Genomic DNA, 22,139 nt, shown 5'->3' on the forward strand with positions numbered 1-22,139 from the left:
GTGGTTATCAACATGCACAATGTTACAGTTAGTAACAAGATCAAGCTTTTTTCTGATAACTTCATACACACTGGTTTATGTCATAACTATAGGCCTTATAGGTGCAACATAGCTCGGCTTTCTTTGAGTTAGCTTAACCAAAACCTAAAACCCCAATCAGCGCTAGTAAGTATCCCAGTGGTGGTTATGAACGTGCACACTGTTACACTGACATATAAGCCACACTTTGGTGTGATAACTTCAAACACACTGGTTTGTGTCATAACTATAAAACTAATAGGCGCAACATAGCCTGGTTTGAGTTCTTTGAGTTAGCTAACTTGACAAAACCTCAAACCCCAGTCAGAGGTAATAGATATGTCTGCATGCACACTGCTACACTGACAAACAAGCCACATGTTTTGTGATGAATGCATACACACCAGTTTGTGTCACTGTAACTATAGGACCCGTAAGTACAACAGAGCCTGGTGTTCTTTGCATTAGCTGACTCAACAGTCAAAGATAAAGGTTTATGGTGGTGGTTATCAACTTTCTTAGTTTACCTGGGTTTTGTGCTGCACACTAACATGAAAGGTGTCATTTAAACATGGTTATTTATATATTGTAGTCCCCTGAAAGTGTTCAGGCCTGACTCTGCTCCATAGACTATATTTTTACTGATAAACTGATGAAAGAAAATCTATAACTTTGTGTTGTGTTCACTTCAATTACAGCAGAGTAAAATGTCTCGGCAGCACAAAGACATCCATGCTTTTTAGTGCATCATCAAAAAAGTATAGTGCCAATGTGACCCACACAGTTTAAGCATAATTTCATAATAAGATAAGATAAGATACAGACAGACAGGCTGTATATACAAAACATATTCCTGCAGTAAAGAATTAATACAGCGTGGTGTTTTTATCTGATTTTATTTAGCTGGCTAAACAGAGGAAAACCAGAGGTTGAGTCAAGAAATCTCTAAAACAATACCTGTTGCTAAGGTAAGTATTTAGATGGTTTTATAGCACTCCAGTGCAGCTGAAAAAGTGCTGATGCATGTTTTTAATGTGGACCCCAGCAAGACTAAACACGCTTCGCCTAATTACTAAACAAATATGAACTTTAAGTTTTAACCCAGGCTTCCTGCTTCAGCTCTGTGCTTGCTCACATGAAAGGAAGCCTCTGAGACGTCGCATCACTCCTCTTCTGCACAAAATGGACCGACTGAGCGCCGCCTACTTCAGACACAGATGTTATCAGAGAAACGGGTAACAGAAAGCAGGTGAGGGTTTAGAAAGTTGTATACCGTTTCAGTAGTCGGATAACGTTGTTAAAGTCCTGACCTTCTTCAGTTCACCTGTAACAGAAACTGTCAGCGCCGACGGCAAGGAAACATTCAAGGTGCACCTGTATTCAGATCTGTGCAACCCCCCTCCCATCGGACATCTGACATGTCCTCAGTTTTCCTTTTGACTGCAGCAGACGCCCCATTTGCCTCACACCTGCAATATCCCTTACGAGAGTGCCACCTCTCCACTAGCATTTATCTCGGCTCTGCCGCCTCATCAGTCACTTTGACACAATCCATGCGTTCTGCTTCTGCTCCAGATCTTTTCAGGTAGGTAAAGTTTTCTCAGAAGAGACGTTTAGTTTCCAGTTGCTCCTTCAGCTTCACGCTATCACGGTGAAGTTGAAGGAGCAACTTCTACTGACATCTAAAGTGATACCAGAGGCAGCATTCGAGATACTTCTTCTCTTTTGTATAATTGTCAAGTTGTGCATCTAGCTTGTTAGTTGTGGTTTAAAAAGAAAGTGATCTTTTCAAACCACTTGTTAATCTTTCCACTGTTAACCAGGGTCTTTGATGTGTCACGCTCTCACAACCATCTCACAACCAAATCCAGCACCTGCTTCAACAGGAGTATTACACAGATTTTAAAAGGGGAAATAACTGTGTAATAAACAGTGTAATAACATTTGTAAGAGAAAAAGTTGTAACAACAACAACAACAACAACAACAACAACAACAACAACAACAACAACAACAACAATAATAATAATAATAATAATATTAACTTATATCTCACTTTTCAAAAATCAGCCATACCAACAGACATTCACTCCAACATACACACATGCTATAGTTGCAAACTATAGCCAACCCCTCCAGTTCATCTTGTGGCCCCCTTAACCCAGTTTGGAAACCACAATAACTCACAGTAAGTCACCGTGACGATGACTGGGATCTCGCAGGGTAAACGACTAATCAGAAGGCTCCTGTTGTGTTAATGCATTTTTGTCCTATCTTCATCACCTCACCACAAACTAGTCACAGTAGGAGGCCGTACCTCCCTTAGTCTGGTTCTGCTGGAGGTTTCTTCCTGTTAAAAGGGAGTTTTTCCTTCCCACTGTTGCCAAAGTGCTTGCTCATAGGGGGTCATATGACTGTTGGGGTTTTCTCTGTGTTACTGTAGGGTCTCTACTTTACAATATAACACACTTTAAGGCGACAGTTGTGGTTTGGTGTTATATAAATAAAGCTGAATTGAATTGAACTGAATTGAAAAGTAGATGACAGTACTTTTAGATTTAAACAAGCTATTTGAATAATAATGCACATGCACTGCCAGTAAAGCCACTGAAAAAAATGTGGCCAGTGTTGTGAGGAAGTCCTTTTCACTTTAGGTTTCAGCTTTTTACAATCTTGGCTATGGCACAGGTTAAAGTTTCCTTAAACAAAGTGGAAAATCTGTAGGGGTGTTTCCTTGAGCTGCCCATGAGCCTGGCATCCCCGAACGAAGCAAAAAGGGAAAAGAATATCATCCTAGCTGTTATCCCGAGTTTTAAAAACACATAGTCTTTACCTTCAGAAGGAAGAGAGATGAATTTCAAACTACACAAGCACACATTCACACACACACAAACAGATGCCTGGGCAGGTTTCTACACGACGGCTCATCTGCGGTGTTTTGACTGCGATCCTCCAAGCAGAGGGTCTGCAGGGCTGATGCTATCGCACTGGACACGCCGGAGACGCTTTTCCAGGATCATTCCAGGTCATATTCCACAATTTAGCCCGCATGGGCATTTCCAAACTATGATAGCTCTAAAGAACAGGTAATAACTGTCTTTTTACTCTTGACCTGGCCCCACGATTGACTTTCATGCATTTAAGCGAATGAGTAATTGTCCCTTCACATACCCTCCCTTTTCTTCTTCTCTGCTTTATTCCGTGTTAACAGAACCGGTTTGTTTGAGCTTTTTAAAGGCCTCTGCATTGGACTTTGACTCTCCTGCCAACACAAACATCGATGCTAGGCCTCTAACCAGTTCTCTTTCTCTCTTACTTTCTCTCTTTTCTTAATCCTCTTCCTCTTCATTGAACAATAGATAAAGTTGTTTCAGCAGCAAACAAAGAATGAATGACACAAAAAATAATGAACGGTGAAAACAAATCCCACCTGAAAACAATACAGAAAAGACCCAAGAAAGTACAAAAATCTCAGTGTCTCAAAACAATGAGTTAGGGCTGCAAACATCAGTGTTCAGTTTGTTTTTGTTGTCTATGCTGACTCTTTTCCAAACAAATTAAAATCTGTGAGCAGTCCCAAAGTCAAAAGATCAAAGATAAATGTCCAGTGAGCACTTCGTTCACTCAGATATGAGAGGAAGGGGAAATTAAGAACACAACAACTCCTCTTAAAGAAATGGCAATTGTCCAAAACTTTCCCAACTCTATCAGGGAAATTACCCCCCGACCTCTGATAAGATCTGCAAAAGTCCCACATATTCCAGCCCTAATGCTCTAATTTAGTTCTGCAGGAGCACTTCAGTGAGCCACACTTTGCCCCAGGACACAGGCAGGTCCCACCAAGCACCGTTAAAGCAGCCATCTGTTTCCTGACAGCGGTTACCCGGATCAGGAGGCCTGCCAAACTGAGAATCTACAGCAGGACTGGCTTATGTTCTGGAGCTGACACTGTGTGTTATTCCTTATTGCTTTTTTTTTTTTTTACATGACACCCAAGAGCCAGCGCCAAGGGCAGAGCTTGTCTGTCGATGCCTCGTATCGGCCCGTCAGTCACACAGCAGGAAAAAGCAGAAGTGAGAAGAAGTGGAAGGACAGAGTGTTCAAACTCCCAGGATTCACGTGACTCTGGTCTTAAAGCTACTGACAAAGCTCGGCTGCAAACCTCACAGCATTTCTTTGAAGTAAAACTTTCATTTTTGTTCACCAAATGGCCAAAATTAGCAGAAAAAAGGACAGATTTCTGCTGAGTAAGAGAACTAAAAATGAGGCTGTAAGTGCTTTTTCTGGTCATTTGATAAACACGTGTTTTATGCTTCAGTAAATGAACCACAAGACTGAAATCTTAAAAATATTTTTATCACAATCCTGGTAATTTTCCTCCTGGAGGAGGCCAAACCTCTTTGGTTGGTGGGACGCCAAAATTTCTTTTTTTTTTGCAAGCAGAAAAAAGATCCAGTGTCTTTACCACGTATGGACTGATCGCTGGAGATCATGGGCTCAAACAGCGAAAAAGCAAATATGTTTGCTTGGTAAGCTAAAGGTCGCTAGTTTGTTTCCGACCGGGGACACAAATTCCCTTTGGTTTTGCGACAGGAAGTACAAAACTCTGCCAAATCAAGCCTCTTGTGGCAAGAGAACAGTCAAAAGGAGCTTTTACTTTTTATTTCATTCCTATGCCGGGGCTATGCACCAACATCTCTGATGTAGAGCTAGTAAAGCTTCATAGACTTCTGCAGGAAATATATGTCCTAACTAACGACGTAATGGGAAACCCCTCTTAACCCTACACCGCAACCTTCCACGCGGTTCAAGTCGCTGCAGGCTGCGTCAACGTGGCGCGTAGTTACATTTCTTGGGAGGAGATATTACACTACTACTGACGCCAGTAACCGACGGTCTAAACACTGCATCAAGTTCACCACTTTCGAGGCATTTCTCGGCTTCTAATGACAACAACCAACCCTTTTAGCTCGCTTTCTCTTTTGTTGCGTTTTGTCATGTTACCACTTTATTTAGGAAGCTTTTGTCCCACCTACAGTAACGTGAGCGGAGCCGGGTCTGCTCCACTCCGTGTGCAAGAGGCGCACTCACAGTGAAAGTGAGAGCAGAGAAAGTAGAAATTAGCGAGACCACAACTGACGGCAGTTTGCAGTAAAGACTCTCACACTGAGCTGAAATCAGACCAGTGGAAATAAACTCTTTTCCTGCCCAACTACCTGCACTCATTAAACCTCGCATGCATGCCCACTTGCACTTGGAGGCATGAATAATGACAATTAATAGGATGCTAAAAAAAAAGTATGGAGATATTTATATTTTAAAAGTAGAATTTCCCAACTGGCACTTGGTACAGCCCATGTTTGATTGTTTAATGTGGTGAAGAGCTCCAGAATAAGTGAATAATAAAAGGTTCATTTTGAACTGTGATTCATCCAAATTAGCATAAACCATCTGTAAGCCTGTACCTGAAACCTGCAACCTACAGTATACCCCATGCTCTCCAGCCTTCACCTTGAGACTAGTTGGAGGTCATGCTCAAGATCAGAGGGGGTCACGGGGTTCACAAAGAGGAAGCCTGATGTTGTAAAGCAGCAGCATTAATCAGCTGGGAACACAGACCAAGGGCCTGAATCTGTCCACATCTGGAAAACGCATAAAGGAAGAGGGTCGGGTGGGGTGCGTGCATGTCGAGAGAGGGAAAAAAATGAATGTGTAACACAGAAAAAATATAGAGTGTACACATGCGTGCGCGTGCATGTGTGTGTGTTTCCTGAGGCCCAGCGAAGGAGGGAAGTTCAGCCGAGCTATTATAAGACCACAAATTATGACTCTCAAACAGCCAGAAATCTCCTCCTCCACCTCCTCCATGAGGGGAAACAAGGGAGCTTCATCAGGGACAGCTATTCATTAAGGCTCACAAAGAGAAAGCCTGAATCCCCAGCAGACTTCTTTGTCTCAATAAGAGCCTCTTATAAGAGACTATCTATCATTTCTCGATGTGCTAGCGCAGGCAGCAGTGGAGGCTTACTTTCACTGTTTACGCTGGCACCGCCTCTCAGGTGTGATAAATCAGCTGACTCAAACATCCTCCTACACAAACGGCACAGTGCAAAAATGAAAGAAGGCAGAAAAGAAAGTGGTATTGATTTTGGTGTCGCACGTTAAAATCTACCTGTGGTACGTGCAGTCTCTCTGTGGTCACGCTCATTTTACTCTGCAGTTTCACATTTCTTTGCAACTTTTTGAAGACATTTTGTACTCATTGAAAACCCCATTTGTGTTACTTCTGTGGCTGGTTCCATCTCTCTGTGTTTTTTCTGTGTCTTCATGGACATTTTACACCTTTTGAAGGTGTCTTGAATTATTTTAATGTGTGTGGGGGTTTTTCTGTGTGCCTCTTTTGGAAGTCATTGTGTTCGTTTTGTCTTATATCATGGTGATTTTGCTTTGCTATGTTTGGGTTTTTTTACACTTGCTTTGGGTGTTTTGTGGTCTTTATTCATCACTCTGTGGCTGCTTTGTTTTTCTTTTCATTCTGTGGTGATTTTGTGTTTGCTTTTCACTTTTCATGGCTTTATTTTTTATGGCTTTATGGTGTTTTTCAGCAAGATTGTGAACATTTTGGACCTCTTTCTGTGTCTTTTTAAAAAGATAAATCTATTTATGTCTCAGCGTGGACATATTAAATCTATCTATTCATTTTTGTGGACATTTTACATCTATTTCATGTCTCTATGTGGACATTTTATATCCATTTATGGCTTTTTGTGGACATTTTGGAATTTTTTTTTAAAATCTCATTTTACTGATATTTATGCCTCTATCTCTTTTGGTCCCTTTTGCATTTACTTATGTTGTTGTGTAGAATCTGGTCAAGTGGTCTCAGACTCTTTTAGCCCTGTGCAGGAACCCATGCATGTCCTTGCTATGTGTTCATGTGAAAAATGTTAGAGAAAGTGTTTGAGCAACATGTGAGCTTGTAAAGCAGTTAAGCAAAGATTGACATATAGCTGAAAATATAAAAAAAATTGGAAAATGTTCACTCGGTGTTTCGGCAAGATAATAACAAGCTTTGTTTCTGATAAGGGAAAGACAGATGAAGGGAAAGAGAAGAGACAGACTGAGACAGACAAGCTGAGGATAAAAGCAAAGCCGTGTCTGAACACGAGGGAGGTCTGCTTCAGAAAATGCTCACAGTGTCGAACAATGCCCGTGTTGTGAGCATTGGAAATGGGATCGAACCCTCGGGCGTTTCCCAGCAGCCCATCGTCGCCGTCCTGCGTCTCAGCCCTGTGGGAGAGACGAGGCCCAGAGGACGGACACAGAGCGGTCCTTTCTGAGCCACATCCTGCTAAACCACTGCACCGCGCTGGCCTCCCCGTGAGCCTTTACACTCCCGGGTCGCCTTTGTTCACTGAGAGGCATGCTGGGAAATTCATCAGCAGACAGACTCTCAGTGGTGTGTGTGTGTGTGTGTGTGTGTGTGTGTGTGTGTGTGTGAGTGTGTATTTGGTAACAGCACAATCACAACGAGTGATTCAACACGGCCGCAGACACCCAGTGAGCTTTTTATTTACATCTTCAGTCTGGTGACCAAGCGGTCGACAAAGCTGGTAATTGACGAGCTAAAAATGTTAAAATGTTTCAGTGTCTTTGTGGCATTTTGGGGATATTTTAGGACAAATGTCTGGTCAGATTTATGATTCTGTTTATTTACCAATGCTCCCAGTGCTGGACGAAAAGTTTAGATTGTGTTGTGTCGATTTTGAACAATCATTATCATTTAAAAACTTAATCTAAACAAAAAATGAAAGTAAGTATTGTTACTTGTATCAAATTAAGACTGGTAGTTAGCAAAATAAATGGACTGATACTGGATTCAATGATAAAGCTTCTCAGAATCTGAATTCTATCAGATTATTTTGGCGTTACTGACTTCATTCAGTCTGATGTTGTATGGTTTTAATTTTTTAAGCAGAGGTTTAAGAGATGTCACTTGAATGTTTTTGATAACATGCAAAGGAAAATGTTGATTTAAGAGTTGCGACCACATGTGCAGCTGTGTCCGTGTTATCTACACTCATCGCTGGATCCCTGGTATTTTTTCTTTTGTCGTGTTTGTGTCCCTGGTTCATCCTGAACCACCTAAAAAGCTCAGAGTGGCTCAGAGAACGAGCCCACAGCTCTGTGAACTGGTTTGAAAACATTATGACACCTGAACTGTGTTTTTAATGTTTTCACAAATATGTTTCAAAGCTTGAGGTCTCAGTCACGCAGGCCTAGAGACTGGTAGGCAAACCGTAGCAACCAATGGTTGCTAGGGCAAAAAGTGTGTTCCCCAACTGAGTGGCAAGTGGTTGCTGGCAGTCACTGGTGAAATTGGTTGGAATCATTCATCAGTGTGAATACTGGTAAAGACTTTTTGGATTAATTGGTTACCGTCCCAAAAAAGTCCTCTTTTAATTTATTTATCAATGGCGATACTTATTAACAACTGAACTGGCAAATGTATGTGTGTTATGCATGTCTGAAGTTTGCATTCAACTTTTTTTTAGGTTAAAATGCTACCACAGCGCATTAAAAGAAATGATAACTTTAGTGTTTGGATGATACAAATCCTGGGTTTGGTTGAACACAGTCAAACAGCGTCAATGTTTATCCCTGTAAACACAAAGTTTATCATATTTGATGAGTTTTTAAGACCTCTACATCACCAGTGTGTTTTGTTTAAACCCTAATGCCAGTAAATGTTTTCTTTGTTTAAGATAAAAGCTGTGAGCAATAAATCACACAAAATCCTGGATATAGCAAAAATTATGCAAATTAAAACTCAGATGACGATTTTTTTAAATTTCTTTTTTTTATTTGTCAGAAGGTTCAATAAATACTCTAGTTTAAAAAAACAGGGTTTTTACAGGGTTACCGTCACAACAAGATCATATTTGACCCTGTCCATGGCGTGTTTCTGCATGCAGTGTATTGCATCAGTTTAATTTCCCCACATTCAAACATGTTGCTTAAACGTAACGAAGAGAAGCCGAACATGTCAAGTTACAGGAAACGGTACCGAGACCTAAAAACCCCTCAAACCGAGCAGCTGTAGTGTATCACTGCCTTTTAAAATCACCTTGTAAACTTAATTTTACAGCCTTGCTTTTTGCTGCTCGGTGTCCTTTGTTTTTATTGTTTTCACTGTTATTTTTACCCTCCTCGTCCTTTAATCTTAATTTCCTGACTTTAATGCCTGCCTTTATTTCCCTGGTTGAAGTACTTTGTTTTCTTTTATTGCTTTTAAAGCCGGCTATGCAAATAAGTTTGGGCTTATCACAATTAATAGTGAGTAGAAACAAAAGAGAGGCTAGAGAAATTTATGCTGGAAACCCTGGCAAGTCTCATCGACAATACCTTCAAATTTTCTTCAGATAAAAGCCAACAAAATCCGTCAGACTGATGAGGCACGGCTTGTTTCAGAGAAGCAGACTGCACTTTGGAGTTATCTTAAGGTGGACCTGTCATTACATAATGAGAAAGCCAGCGTAATGAGGACTTTTTAATACTTAAGAAAAGCCCAAAGCAAGCACAAACAAAGCACTTCAAAAGTCTTCATGCACTAAAAAGGCAGCTTTTTAAAGAAGGCTTTGAAGGAGTGCAGAAAAGGTAAAATTGGAGGGTTTTATGAATGCATAAAGTCTCGAGTTGTGCCGACGTAGGTCTGCTGCACGAACAGGCCTCCCTGCTGTAACAACAAACCGGAGTCCTGCAGTTTGTTTGAGGTGGAGATGGAGGGCGGCGGGGGTCGGGGGAGCTGTGAACTTCAGAAAAGGAGGAAGAAGCTGAACAGTTGAAGGAAAAGGGGGCCCACCAAGGGGCTGCAGGGGGCGCCACAGGAAATGGGTGGAGATCGGTGGGTGGAAAAGGGAGGGTGGCCAAGAAACAAGTGGGGATGAGTGAAGAAATCTTGGATCCAACATGCTACGTTCGCAGGCAAACCGTCTAACTTCTGGATCAAGCTGTTCTCAATTTGATATTTCAAAATAAGAGCGGTGAGGAGGGAAGCTGCTGCAGCGACAGCGGGGTTTGAAGGAAACCAGACTCCCAGCGCCGCCTCCAAACGCTTTTGTTCAGCGGACACTAAGCGACCCGCACGGCCAAATAATTGATGAGACCAAAGCGAAACCAGCTCTGCTGTCTTGTTTCCTTTGGCAGCAGGCAGTCGGGGCTCCGCTGCTTTGATGAGAGCGGCTACACACTCGCATTAAAGAGCCAATATGTCTGTTTTCTCTTTTTCTTTTTGTTTTTTAATACCATGTCTCAGAGCATAAATAGACCAACGACTGCAGGGGGTTGATAGGGTTGTTAGTCAATGCCAGTGATTCACTGATCACTTGCCAGCGCCTGAGACTTCTGGCACAGTTTACTCGCTGTTCCAGGAGAAAAATTCCTGTCGGTTCCAGCACAAAGCTAATAAATTGAACGCTGAAGCAGTTTTATTATTCCAGTATTTGGCCATATATCACCTCCCTTCTGATCTGTCCTCTGATTACCTTATGTAAAACTTTTTGAGCTGGGAGAATTTATCGTGGGCTTCCAAGAGATGACGATGAGATACAAACACAGCAGTAAACACGTGCTTAATAAAAGTTTAGCGTCTAACCCGTATGCATTAAATATGCCCCACTATATAAACAACATCTCTGCTCGTTTCAGTTTCAGCTCCTTCTGTCAACTCCACTCAGAAATCCACTAACCATATGACTGAAAATGCAATCTGATAAAAATAAACTGACCACGCCTTTAGCGCACTGAATGCTTAATCATCTTGGCTGGAGCTTTTGGCTTCATTCAACCTTTTCTTTATTCCTCTACAGTTTAATATTTCTAAACACAAAGACAAATATGTTCACAGTAGCCAATTGTGCTGTCTTCCACATTTTAGCCATGATTCACTCTCTCCTTTAAACTGTCTTTAACCTTGTGTTAGATTTACATAGACTGTACTTTAAAGAAGGACGTAGTCTGTGTGGCATCACACACTGGCTCGTGAAGCCAAACCAATGGTGTACTCAAGCTGAAGGACACCGCACCCTCACACAGGAGGACTTTGTCAATTATAATCTAGACCCACCTTAAATCACACCTGGCTTTATCATTTAATTGATGTTAAATCGGATCAAAATATACAAAATAAAATTTGTGCTTTATTAAATAAGACTCAAAACAAAGAACTGAGATCATAAAGTCAACAGAAAGGTGTTTGCTGAGGTCACAGACTGAGATAATGTAAGTGCAGTTTTAGCACAAACGTCTATAGAACCGCCAGTCTTTGTGCACAAAAGGAGGCGCCCCCTGCTGGCCAGCAATAAGAATGTAGGTTTAAAATGCTTCCATGTGGCCTTTTTAAAAGACAACGTAACCACTTTTTCAAGTTGTTACTTTGGAAATGAGCCATTTTTTGTTTTGATTATTTCCTGTCCAGCTCACTGCTGAATGTTCAGATCTAACGTGGGGAGTCAAACGTTCATGCCTCACCCAGTTTTTCCTACTCTTCTACTCTGTATGATATCAGAGAGAGGATATAATAATAATAATAATAATAATAATAATAATAATAATAATAATAATGGATTGGATTTATATCCCTAATATGGTCCTCTCAAGTACAGAAGTCCCACCCACTAGCTTCTCAAGCCTTCTATTTAGGAGAGGAGGGTTGATATAATGAGGGTGGAGCGAAACTAGCTTACAGTATTTTTCATACATAAGGTGCATTAAGCGAAACAAAACAGTCAGACAAGTCAAACTTTACTCAACCAATTCTTCTTGCTTCCTCCACTTCCATAACAGTGATTCATTAATGCTGAATTCTCTCGTAGCTGCTCTATTCCCATGTTGTTGCAGTATATTAATGACTAACCCCGTAAGCTGGATGGATTATCTCAGTTATTCTCCTAACTGTAGTTTGTTCCGTTTACAGCATCCTGCCATGCGATTGCATTTGTCTCTAACCATCAGGAACCCTCATGTTAACCTTTATCGAGTGGAAAAAGGTTAGTGTTCGTCCTCCAGCTTCACTGTTTGTTATGCTAACATAGCTGTGTCGCTATCAATCACGTACCACATCATTATATACCAGCTAGCCCAACTTCAGTAACCCTACAAACGTCACTGCTTTTTAGTTTTCTGTCTTCATTTATGTTGGAAGTGATGGCAGAGCTGTACGTTTTAATTTTTCATAAATCTCTCAGTCAGAACATGCTATATCATGTTTAGGCGTAAACTAGCGAGCTAACTTCCTGCCAACTTCTAACTCCATTAAATTTAATAAATTCTGTTTTCATGGATGCCTGGATGTTAAACTTAATTGTTACACCTGGTAAAGCAGCAACGCTGATCATTTTATTAAAGATGAAAGAATTTAGACAGTTTTTAACTCTCAGTGATGCTGCAATGTTCGTTTGACTTTGAGACCTGAAGCAGACAGAGTTCTGGAGCCAGATTACTCCACGAGGCTCCTGACTACAATAGACATAATGCTCTGACAATCCATCAAGCGGTGTGGCTTCGTAGCTTACCAAAGTCGTACTAAAACATTTTTGACAGATTTTTGAGCGCCGTGTACCACATAAAATTGGTTCAAGGTCAGTAAGCACAACCAGAATTCATACATAAGGTGCACCAGATTATAAGGCACACTGTCGATTTTTGAGAAAATTAAAGCAATTTAAGTGCGCCTTATAGTGCGGAAAATATGGTATTTCAAACAGATGATGCATTGAGGGGCTGCACAGGGCCAATTATAAGCTAAATAACTTCTTGACCTACAAATCAAAATATTTAAAAAATGGAGCTAGAAAATTTTTTTTTTTTTTTCCAACCTAGCTTTAAGGATAGCAGTGGACGGGTTTGTTTTATAACATTGACCGATGCACCGATGGTCTCTGACCTCTTGGAAAATAACAATCCTCTCCTCTGGGGCTCAAGAAGATTATTTATCTAAAAGTGAATTCTACCCCTATTTCTGTCAACATGGCGCAGACGATCACCGAGGTTATTTGAGTTTCCAGCGAGCTTCCTCGCTTTGTTCTGCTGCCTCTTGTGAAAATAGCAATGATTAGATCCAGGCTGCCTGAAAGACAAGCGTCCTATTTACAGTAAATGATAAGCGGGGGTGTGGTAGCCACCAGCTGAGAGGCTATATCAGTGCATGACTGTGAAATGTGGCCCTTCTGACTTGCCGTGTATTTGGATCAGTCCTCCTCGGCAACAGGAGTGAGAAGAGGCGAGAATTTCTGCATAAATGCTGTCAGGCCGATGAGACATGCACCTGTTCTGTGCTGTGGCCTGAAATGCTGATATGATCATGTATGTTCTGTACCGTGCGCAGAGAAAATAACAAGTGTACACAAATGTTGGGCTTTTCTTAAAACTTAAAGTGACTTTCTTTGGGCCTAAGACTAACTCTGTAGGCAGTATATTTTATACACTAAATAACTGCAGCTGATTTCCACCATCATATTTTTATTCTACTACAGTAGCTTTGCATAATTCACAGTTCATAATAATCACCCTCAGCTGGTTGCCGCTCGCTAAACTAGTGCTGCTGGAGGTTTCTTCCTGTTAAAAGGGAGTTTTTCCTTCCCACTGCCGCCAAGTGCTCACTCATATGGGGTTGTTTGATTGGTGGGGTTTTCTCTGTATTATTGCAGGGTCTTTACCTTTCAAAATAAATCAGCTTAGTATAATGTTGTTGTGATTTTGCACTATATAAATAAAACTCAACTGAATTGAATTGAATAATCATTCTTTACCCTATGGTGCATCCCCTCAGTTCACCCTTTGCCTGAAACCATCTATCTTCACTCCTCCCCCTTTAAATCCATCCTCCTGATTGTCTTCCTTTTGCAAACACAATGACTGAGCACCAGCTTGTTCAGTTTCTTTGTCAGAAACCATGCACACAAACTGGAGGCAATGCTGGGGTATGTATTCATGGTCTTTTTACCTGGATTATTCAAGAAGTACCATGCTGAACTGGTGAAGACGTGGAGCTCAAGCAAAGGAAGACTCCACTGCAACACTACTTATAGCTTTAGCAGACTTTCATGCTAGCCCGAGACGTCTTTCCTTTCTCGTGGCTTGCTGTGCGCATACTGAACAAACACTGTCGTATTTGTCCTGTTGTTTAAAACAACGATTTGGATCACTGTCTAGACAGTTGCCCTTTAACTATTCTTAAACTTATCTTCTTCCAGTATCAGCCACAAAAGTGAGCCTGGTGTATCTCAGCTGAATGCACACCCAGCAGGATGTTTCAAACCGCTGTTTGTCTGCATGCTGCTGCCTTATTTGGGGCCTGAAATGGAAATAAAGCTGGTCTAAAAAGGTTCAGAATAAACAGTTTTCATAAACCCGAAGTGTGTCTGACTAGTGGAGTGTGTTTTAGTGGAGTTTCCACACAGGAAACCAACAGAGGAGGTAAAAAAAAAACTTTCATATATAGTAGGAAACAAAATGCAGGTATACTGCAGAATCACAGAACACTGCAGAGAACAAATAAATCTATCTCGCTGTAACCCTCAAACTGCTCTAATTCATCGCACGAGGGTAAATACAGCATAAGATCCATAAAATATCAGATTTTATATCAGAGAAACACTGAGGCCTCATTGTGAGTTTTGTGGGACTCTACAGCAGCAAAAATATTAGACTGCTTAAATAAATTATTCATATTTCATCAATGCACAGCACTAGCTAAGTGTCCAGCATCTATCAGTAAACCGAAGTAAGCTGCTATATGCAGACTGTGTCAGAGCCCAGTGTGGTCTAACCCCACACAAAGGTGTGTGGACATTAACCTGACACTGCTTTACCAATTTATTAGTTACTCACATATATTTGTTACCAGCACTCGGTAAAGATGTAACTTTAGCCAGGAGGTGGTGGCTGTGCGTATCCAGGCTTTTTGCCAGTCAAGAATATGTGTGGTGCAGTGAGATTAAGTAGGCCTGCACAAATAAGAGAAACACAGATGGCCAAAGACTACAGCTGTCAACAAGTCTTGTGTGCAAGCCACTCCAGGTAATCCGAACATGTCGTAAGTCTGCCACAAGTCGGGTGAGGGCAGTTCAGGTGGGGGAGCGATCGTCGAAGAATAGCTGAATGGTTCCCAGTGAATCCTGAAATTGTTCCTGCTTGAAAAGCCCATCCCTATCTGCATATTATTTATTTAGTTTCAGTCTTTCTCGGTTGCTTTGATGCAGTTCTCACATCAGGAGCGAATTTCCCCACCCACATTATCCTTACTCCTCGTGTTTGTGTACACGCTGTTATTGTTGCTACACGCACCTCACCCCTCAACGTTTTGTCATTTCTCATCTGAATCTCACAGCTCCTCATAAGACAACGGATTTCTCACTTTCCATGACGCTGTGCAGCACCGAGTGACTGTTTTCAATCAAACCACGTCAAACTTTCATTCAAACAGGTGTCGAAGAGCAAAAGTCACAAGCCCACAATCCAGCATTGCACTGCTTCTTACGCACGAGCATGTGCTGTCAATCTACGTAGTGTAATTTTGCTGTAATATGCAGTAGTTGCTGCAAAGTTTGTGTATTTTTTCTTTTTTTTCCTGATGCCTATAGTTTCACATTTATCATCTTGATTTTCTCAGTTCCAGCAGTTACATCGTACCGAGCGTCAAATGAACCCTTCCCATTTCATTTTTGTGTCTGAACACTCTTTACCCTAAATCACGCCCACAGGTTCTTGCAGCACTTTTTCAGAGTCAGTGAGGTTTCAATGGAAGAGTACAACCATTTGTTGTTCAGGTCTTGAAATGGTGAGATGTTTTTATTCATTAACTGTTTGGAAAAACGTATCAAGAGTGGTGAAAATGACTGAATGAAAGCGATAGAAGAAGACATGCAAACATCATCGGACTTCGGTCCAACTTCAAGTTCATGGTCTACTGTTAAAAAGGGAGTTTTTGGGTTCAGTGACTCAAGATTTTCTACAGTCAATTAAATAACTGTGGTTATGACTTGTTGCTGTAATCAGGCCCTACTTTGTTATTAGATTTAGCCATTTATTGTACCAAACCGGTACCATGGACGATATCTTAGTGCTTCACAATGATGTCTTCCTCTCTTGTATATATGGATGGATGTTAATTATTTCCACTGTTTCAGGGCCCCCAAAAATTCTTCCTTTTGTGTCCTGTCCTGGCCTTTTCTGGCTCTTCATCACAACGTGTCTGAACACTGATCTGGCACAAAATCGCTGTGACACATCCATCAATAAATGCTGACTTATTTGCAGATTTACAGCCACTATATTTGTACACCCACTGAAACATCCCAACCCAACAAAACAAGTGTAATCTCCAGAGTTACATATGACCACATCTAATAATTACATCTAATTAGCCAGCTCAGTATTGCACTGACTTTACATCAAGCTCGGATAAGCACAGCTTTCCCAACATTGCTGCTATTAAACATAAATGTTGGATTCAAAATGATGCTGACTTGCTTCATCTTGCAGCTCGATTAGTTTCTGGATTAAGTCCCATTGAACAGCTGACTCCATGGTAAAGGCATACACCATTAAACATTTCAACACAGCACAAATCTGATGCCATCGCATTAACATAAAAGCCTGAAGCATCTCGTGGCATTTCAAAATAGCGCATCTGGGGAAAAAAAGTTGTTGTTTTTTTTTAAAACCATCACATACTCGTATATTGTTACGTGTCTGAAGCAGTGACACAGCATCCTTTCACTCACTAGGTGCCAAACATTGCGCAAAGACTTATATATATAATATATATCCTGTCATATCTGAAACAAATCCTACAAACTCTGATTTGAAGGATTGCATTTGTCAGACGTGGGAGTTGATCAAAGACTTACCGTTGAAGTAGCCCTTGACCTTCAGGTACCCAACGCTGAGGCGGAGGACGGACAGCTTGTCCAGCCGGGACCGCACCTCCTCTGTGAAGGGCAGCAGGCTGGTGAGCTTGTCCAGCTCGCCGTTGAGCCTGTCGCGATGGCGTTTGGATGGGTTGGACTTGGCGCCCTCGGGAGGTGGAGGTTTGGGCCTGTGCATACAAAAAGAGACAAAGGGGGTTATTTTAAAAGGACAGGTTGACGACCGAGAAACTCCACATCTCAAGTGACTCTTGGAAAAGGTCGGTTTCTCTTCAGAGTCAAAACGTTGGTTTGAGAATGAGAGAGGTCATGAGAAGCCCAACAAACAAAGTTGGGAGCTGCATGTGTTCTGTATACTGACGTGTGTGTTCGTCAGTATAAGAGCAGCTGGGATAAACTGAGATGACATGCAGACAGAAAAGACACTGCCGAACAAGCATCAGACATCCTTGAGTAAACCATGGCTCCCTCTATTTCTACATTAGGGACCAAATGAAGCATGACTGAGAAGGCAGGAAGGCAACGGCCACTCAAATAACCACTCGTTACAACAAAAGTATGCAGAAGAGCATCTCTGAACGCACAAAACACACTGAACCTTGAAACTGAAGAGCACAGAGGGTGTGTCAGCCAAGAACAGGAAACTGAGGCTACAATTCAGACAGGCTTACAAAACCGAACAACAGAAAGCTGCATTATGCTGCCTGGTGATGAGTTTCAGTTTCAGATTGCAGGGTCAGACTTTGGCATAAACAACTTAAATAATCATGGATACATCCGGCCTTGTATTAATAGTTCAAGCAGGATAGCAGCAGGATAACGCACCACGTCACAGAACTCAAAAGTTCACTGCACTCAAACGGCCTCCACAGTTACCAGATCTCAGTCCAATAGAGCACCTTTGGGACATTGTGGAAAAGCACATTCACATCATGTGTAACAGTGTGATGCTATCATGTCAATATGGACATAAATCTGTGAGGAATGTTTCCATCACCTTTTTGAATCTGTGACATGAAGAACTAAGACTGTTCTGAAGGCAAAAAGTGGATCCCACCAATATCCTCGTGTTAGTGTTGTTCCTGGATCATCATAATTAATGTTGGTCCAGGTTCAACATTGCAACTGACCAGTCATTGTTGTTGTGACGTCACAGTTCTGCAAAAGGAAAACACCATCACACCAAACCCAAACCCCATAACCATAACCCTAACTACAGCCCCGTAACCCTAACCACGATCCACATCCTAACCCCCAACTCTAACCCCAACCCTAACCACCCCCCTTTTGGGGGATTTTTTTTCCCTAAGTGGACATTGGCAGATTTTTTCCACATAACTAAACTATGACATCATAGCAATATGAACCTGGGCCAACACAAGTGAAGTGAAGACACGGTGCAGACCTCACAGCGAGCTGAAATCCACTAAAAATCAAACCTCACAATGGATTTGTGAATTCTTTTACTCACATCAAATAAAATCAACTAAACAAGCACTCAACTAATCAACTCATAGATCAACAAAATCCACATTAAGAAAGAAAACACATTTTCTAGAGCATTCAGAATAGTCTCAGGTCCACCTTGTCTCAGGCTGTTGACAAGGTGACCAAAACACTCTGTTCCATGTTTTCCAGATTCTCAGTTCACTCGAATTGTTTGTACTAAGCAAAAGAAATTCCAAGGACGTAAGGGAAAACATCCTAAAATAAATGTGTTTGTATGGCATTTTCCCATCATGAGCTTCCAGAACTGTTCAGAAGTACTTGTTGAAAAACTTATTATACAGCATCAGAAATACTGCAATTCCTCTGTTTTACATCATTTGAATAGAGAAGAGGTGATTCAAAGGGGCAGCTATTCTATCAAATGGAAGAAATCCATGAGCTGAAATTGAGTTTGCGTGCTGGATTATGGGTCAGGTATCACACACTGATCAGTTCAGCGCGGTTGTTTTCCTTCAGAGCTGCTGACAGTTGGCTGAGTGGAAAAATAACAAAGCCCCGACCACCTCTGCTCTCCAGAGTCTAATCTGCTCCATCCACTCTTTCCATGGGAACCAGGTGAGCCGAAGAGTGATGTAACCTGTTGCCAGACTTGTTTACCAAGCGTGTGTGCTCAGCCCTGTTCAGTAAGCTCGCTTGCTTTGGGACAGCGACAGCGATCAAAGATGATCCACTTTAGTGCGAGTGTGACAGTTTTGAGGCTGAGGAGGTTTATATACTTTCAATGTGACAGGAAATGGAGAGCTTCCTTCCTAAATGAGGTTTCTTCCATTTCAAAAGGTCAATTTTATTTACAGAAAACATGAAACCAAAAGGTGCAGACTTCACACACTCTGAATAAACTACAGCATCAGGTCATGAAAAGCAGGTGTAACTCTGTATAAAGATGTTTGCCTAATACAGGGCTTCATCAGACTTATCTATTATGATAGGGGGAAGATTTTAAATCAGATCTGCACAAATCCAAGACTGCACAGCTGAAATCTAGACTGACCACACTCCTCTTTGGCTGCACATCCATACACAGACATTAGCAGCTTCAGTCTAAAGCTGGGCAGTGTATCTACTATAACAAACTCCTTTTAATGATGCAACTGCCCCCATCACTGCCATCACGTGATTTACCAGTGCTCGTGAATTATGGCCATACTGGAGGTACAATGGACAGTGGTTACTTGTTTAAGGGTGAACAGCCCAGGGACCCTGTTTCACTTCCCATTTGGATCTTTTCTTTTATTTGCACCTAGTTTCATTTTTCACTTCTGGTTACTGCTTAAATTTTGGGACCAAAGGTTGCTTGGTTATGGTTGGGGAAGGACTGCGGTTTGGGTTAAAATGTGCAAATTAGCAAAGGCAACCCCAGCTGTTGACAAATGAAGTGCTGGAAGTGACGATCACCTTCACCGCCATAGGTGTCGGTGGCTGCTCACTCAGTCGTCACTACGAAAGCATAACATGCAAGAGAGCCAATAAACACAAGCTGAAGGTTTAAACCGATGTTTCGGATCACTTAACTACTGTCTGCATCAGTGCAGAAAGTTCTTTCAGCATTGAAAAGTTGCTGTCTGTATTTACTTAAGAGACGCCGTGTGAATTTTGAAACTGAAAGGCGTGAACAGAGGTATTAGTCTTTACTGCTTTCTTTTGAGAGCGTGAAAAAATATTTAGCTGAATCATGTGAGCCTGAGTTTCAGTCACAGGTCTCGAGACTACTCAGCAACCATCGGTCATAAGAAGAAAATGTGTGATCAAAGATCAGTTGTAAGTGGTTGCTGGAAGTTGATTCCAGTTGTTGTGAAACAGGCCTAGAAGATGGCAGTGACTCCCCGGTAACCACCAGTTGCTAGGGAACAGTGTGTATTCTGTGGTGAGATGGCAAGTGGCTTCTGAAGGTTGCTGGAAGTTGCTAACTACTTGCCGAGTGGTAATGAAACCGTGAAAAGTGTGACAGTGGAGGGCCTTGAGTGCCAAAATGAATTAACTAAATACACAATCAAATAATAAATTAAATGTGTTAATTAATTATAACGGGAAATAAATAATTGTAAAAATGTTTTAAATGAAATGAAATGACATTTTATGATTACCTATATATTTAATGAATTATTTCCCGTTTTAATTAATTAATGGGATATTTAATTTATTATTCAGTGATCTATTAATTTAATTAATTTTGGCACTCAAGGCACTTAATATGCAGCACAAACAGACGCTCTTCTGCAGCAAGAAGGCACAACTTTTACTTTGAAGGAGAACATTCCCCGTTTCCGGTTTCTCACTGAGTAAGAATTTGTCAACTCTTTACAGACAGGATTGTATCTTCCAGGCAACCGCAGCAATCTGCTCTTGACTAAACTACTACAACCTGAAAAAAAAAGATTGTTCCTGACCACTGAAACCAACACATTTCAAAAGGTGCAACTTTTACTTCGAAGGTGAATAATCCATATTTCCAGGTTACCTTGAACTTTTTCAACTTTCACTGCAGACCTGAGAGCAAACTGCAAATGTTTACAGACAAGTCTTCCACGCAGTCACAATGGGAGTTTTGCTACATCATCCTCTTTGCTCAAACGTTCAGGGAATGCACGCTTCTCCCCAGCAACTGTAAATTGCCATGTGGCTGCCGATCAGTCTCTAGGCCTGAGTGAGGCCTGAGGCAACTTACAAAGGGGGGCAATTTAGCCATCAGCAGTTCTTCAGGCTACAAAAGCATCAATTTAATTTCCAAGCTTTTCTAAGCTAATGTTGACTAATTGCTGACAATGACCCCTGAAGAGAACAACTAAAAATCCAACCTGAGTGCTGTACATAGAAATCAGCATACAGGCTGTTAGAAGCAACAGATAGAGCCAGGCGAGGTCTCACTAAGTTATTTTACAATCTGATCGGACATTAGCAATAAAATGCATTTAAATGAAAAAATGTCACCTAACAAAAAAACTTACGTAACACATAACTGCACCCCTTGTGCAATTATGTGTTGTGTCTTTTCAAAGCCTCCACCAACAGAAACACAGATATTTACATGACACAAAACCACAGTTTCTGGTCACTTTGTGCATCTAACAACAAGGCTGTGGCGGGCAAATATTGTGTGTATTCTCTGAGGTAAAATTGCAGTTTCTTCCAGTGAACTCTGATGGAGTGTAACAGTTTCAGTTCCTCATTAGATTAAGCTGTACGGCTGCAGGTAAAGCAGTGAAAAGGCCACAGCAGAATAAGGCTTTACTTTCTGTTATGGTTGGTGCTCCTGTTTCTGATTTTGTAAAACTGTAGCAGCATATATATAGATATAGATATAAGTTCATGAATTTCCAGCTGATTAACTTGTATTTTTAATATCTAACGCTCCTGTTAGCGGACATACTGATGTTTCTGAAGAGGAAGCCTCGCTTTTTTTACCATGCCAACTAAGTAGCTGTGATATCTCACATATCGCTTTCATAGAAAAGGCAGATAATTATCTTCTGTCACCATTCAACCTGCAAATATCAAGACATGATCTTGGGTATCCATACCACTCAGCTGTACATCTAATGGTCTAATGTTTTAACTGAAAGTAGGACAAAGAGGATGACTGTGTGAGAACAACGTAGGGCTAATGCTGAGAGCTTCTCTGAGTATCTGATATGTAACCTTGTGTGATAAAGCTTGGCATCATATTTCATATGAATGCAACTTCCCG

At 41.3% G+C, this 22,139-nt stretch overlaps 1 protein-coding gene across 1 annotated transcript in view; it reads right to left on the minus strand.

Annotated features, from left to right (window-relative positions):
- ahr2 (aryl hydrocarbon receptor 2) overlaps positions 1–22,139 on the minus strand; it is a 98,005-nt gene that overhangs the window by 62,263 nt on the left and 13,603 nt on the right. The window contains exon 2 of the mRNA XM_082525442.1: positions 16,928–17,115. Within this exon, the coding sequence (XP_082381568.1) occupies positions 16,928–17,115 (188 nt within the window). The remainder of the gene's footprint in view (positions 1–16,927; positions 17,116–22,139) is intronic.

Source organism: Aulonocara stuartgranti (genome assembly GCF_965226115.1).
Source record: "Aulonocara stuartgranti genome assembly, chromosome: 23".
NCBI classification, from domain to species: Eukaryota; Metazoa; Chordata; class Actinopteri; order Cichliformes; family Cichlidae; genus Aulonocara; species Aulonocara stuartgranti.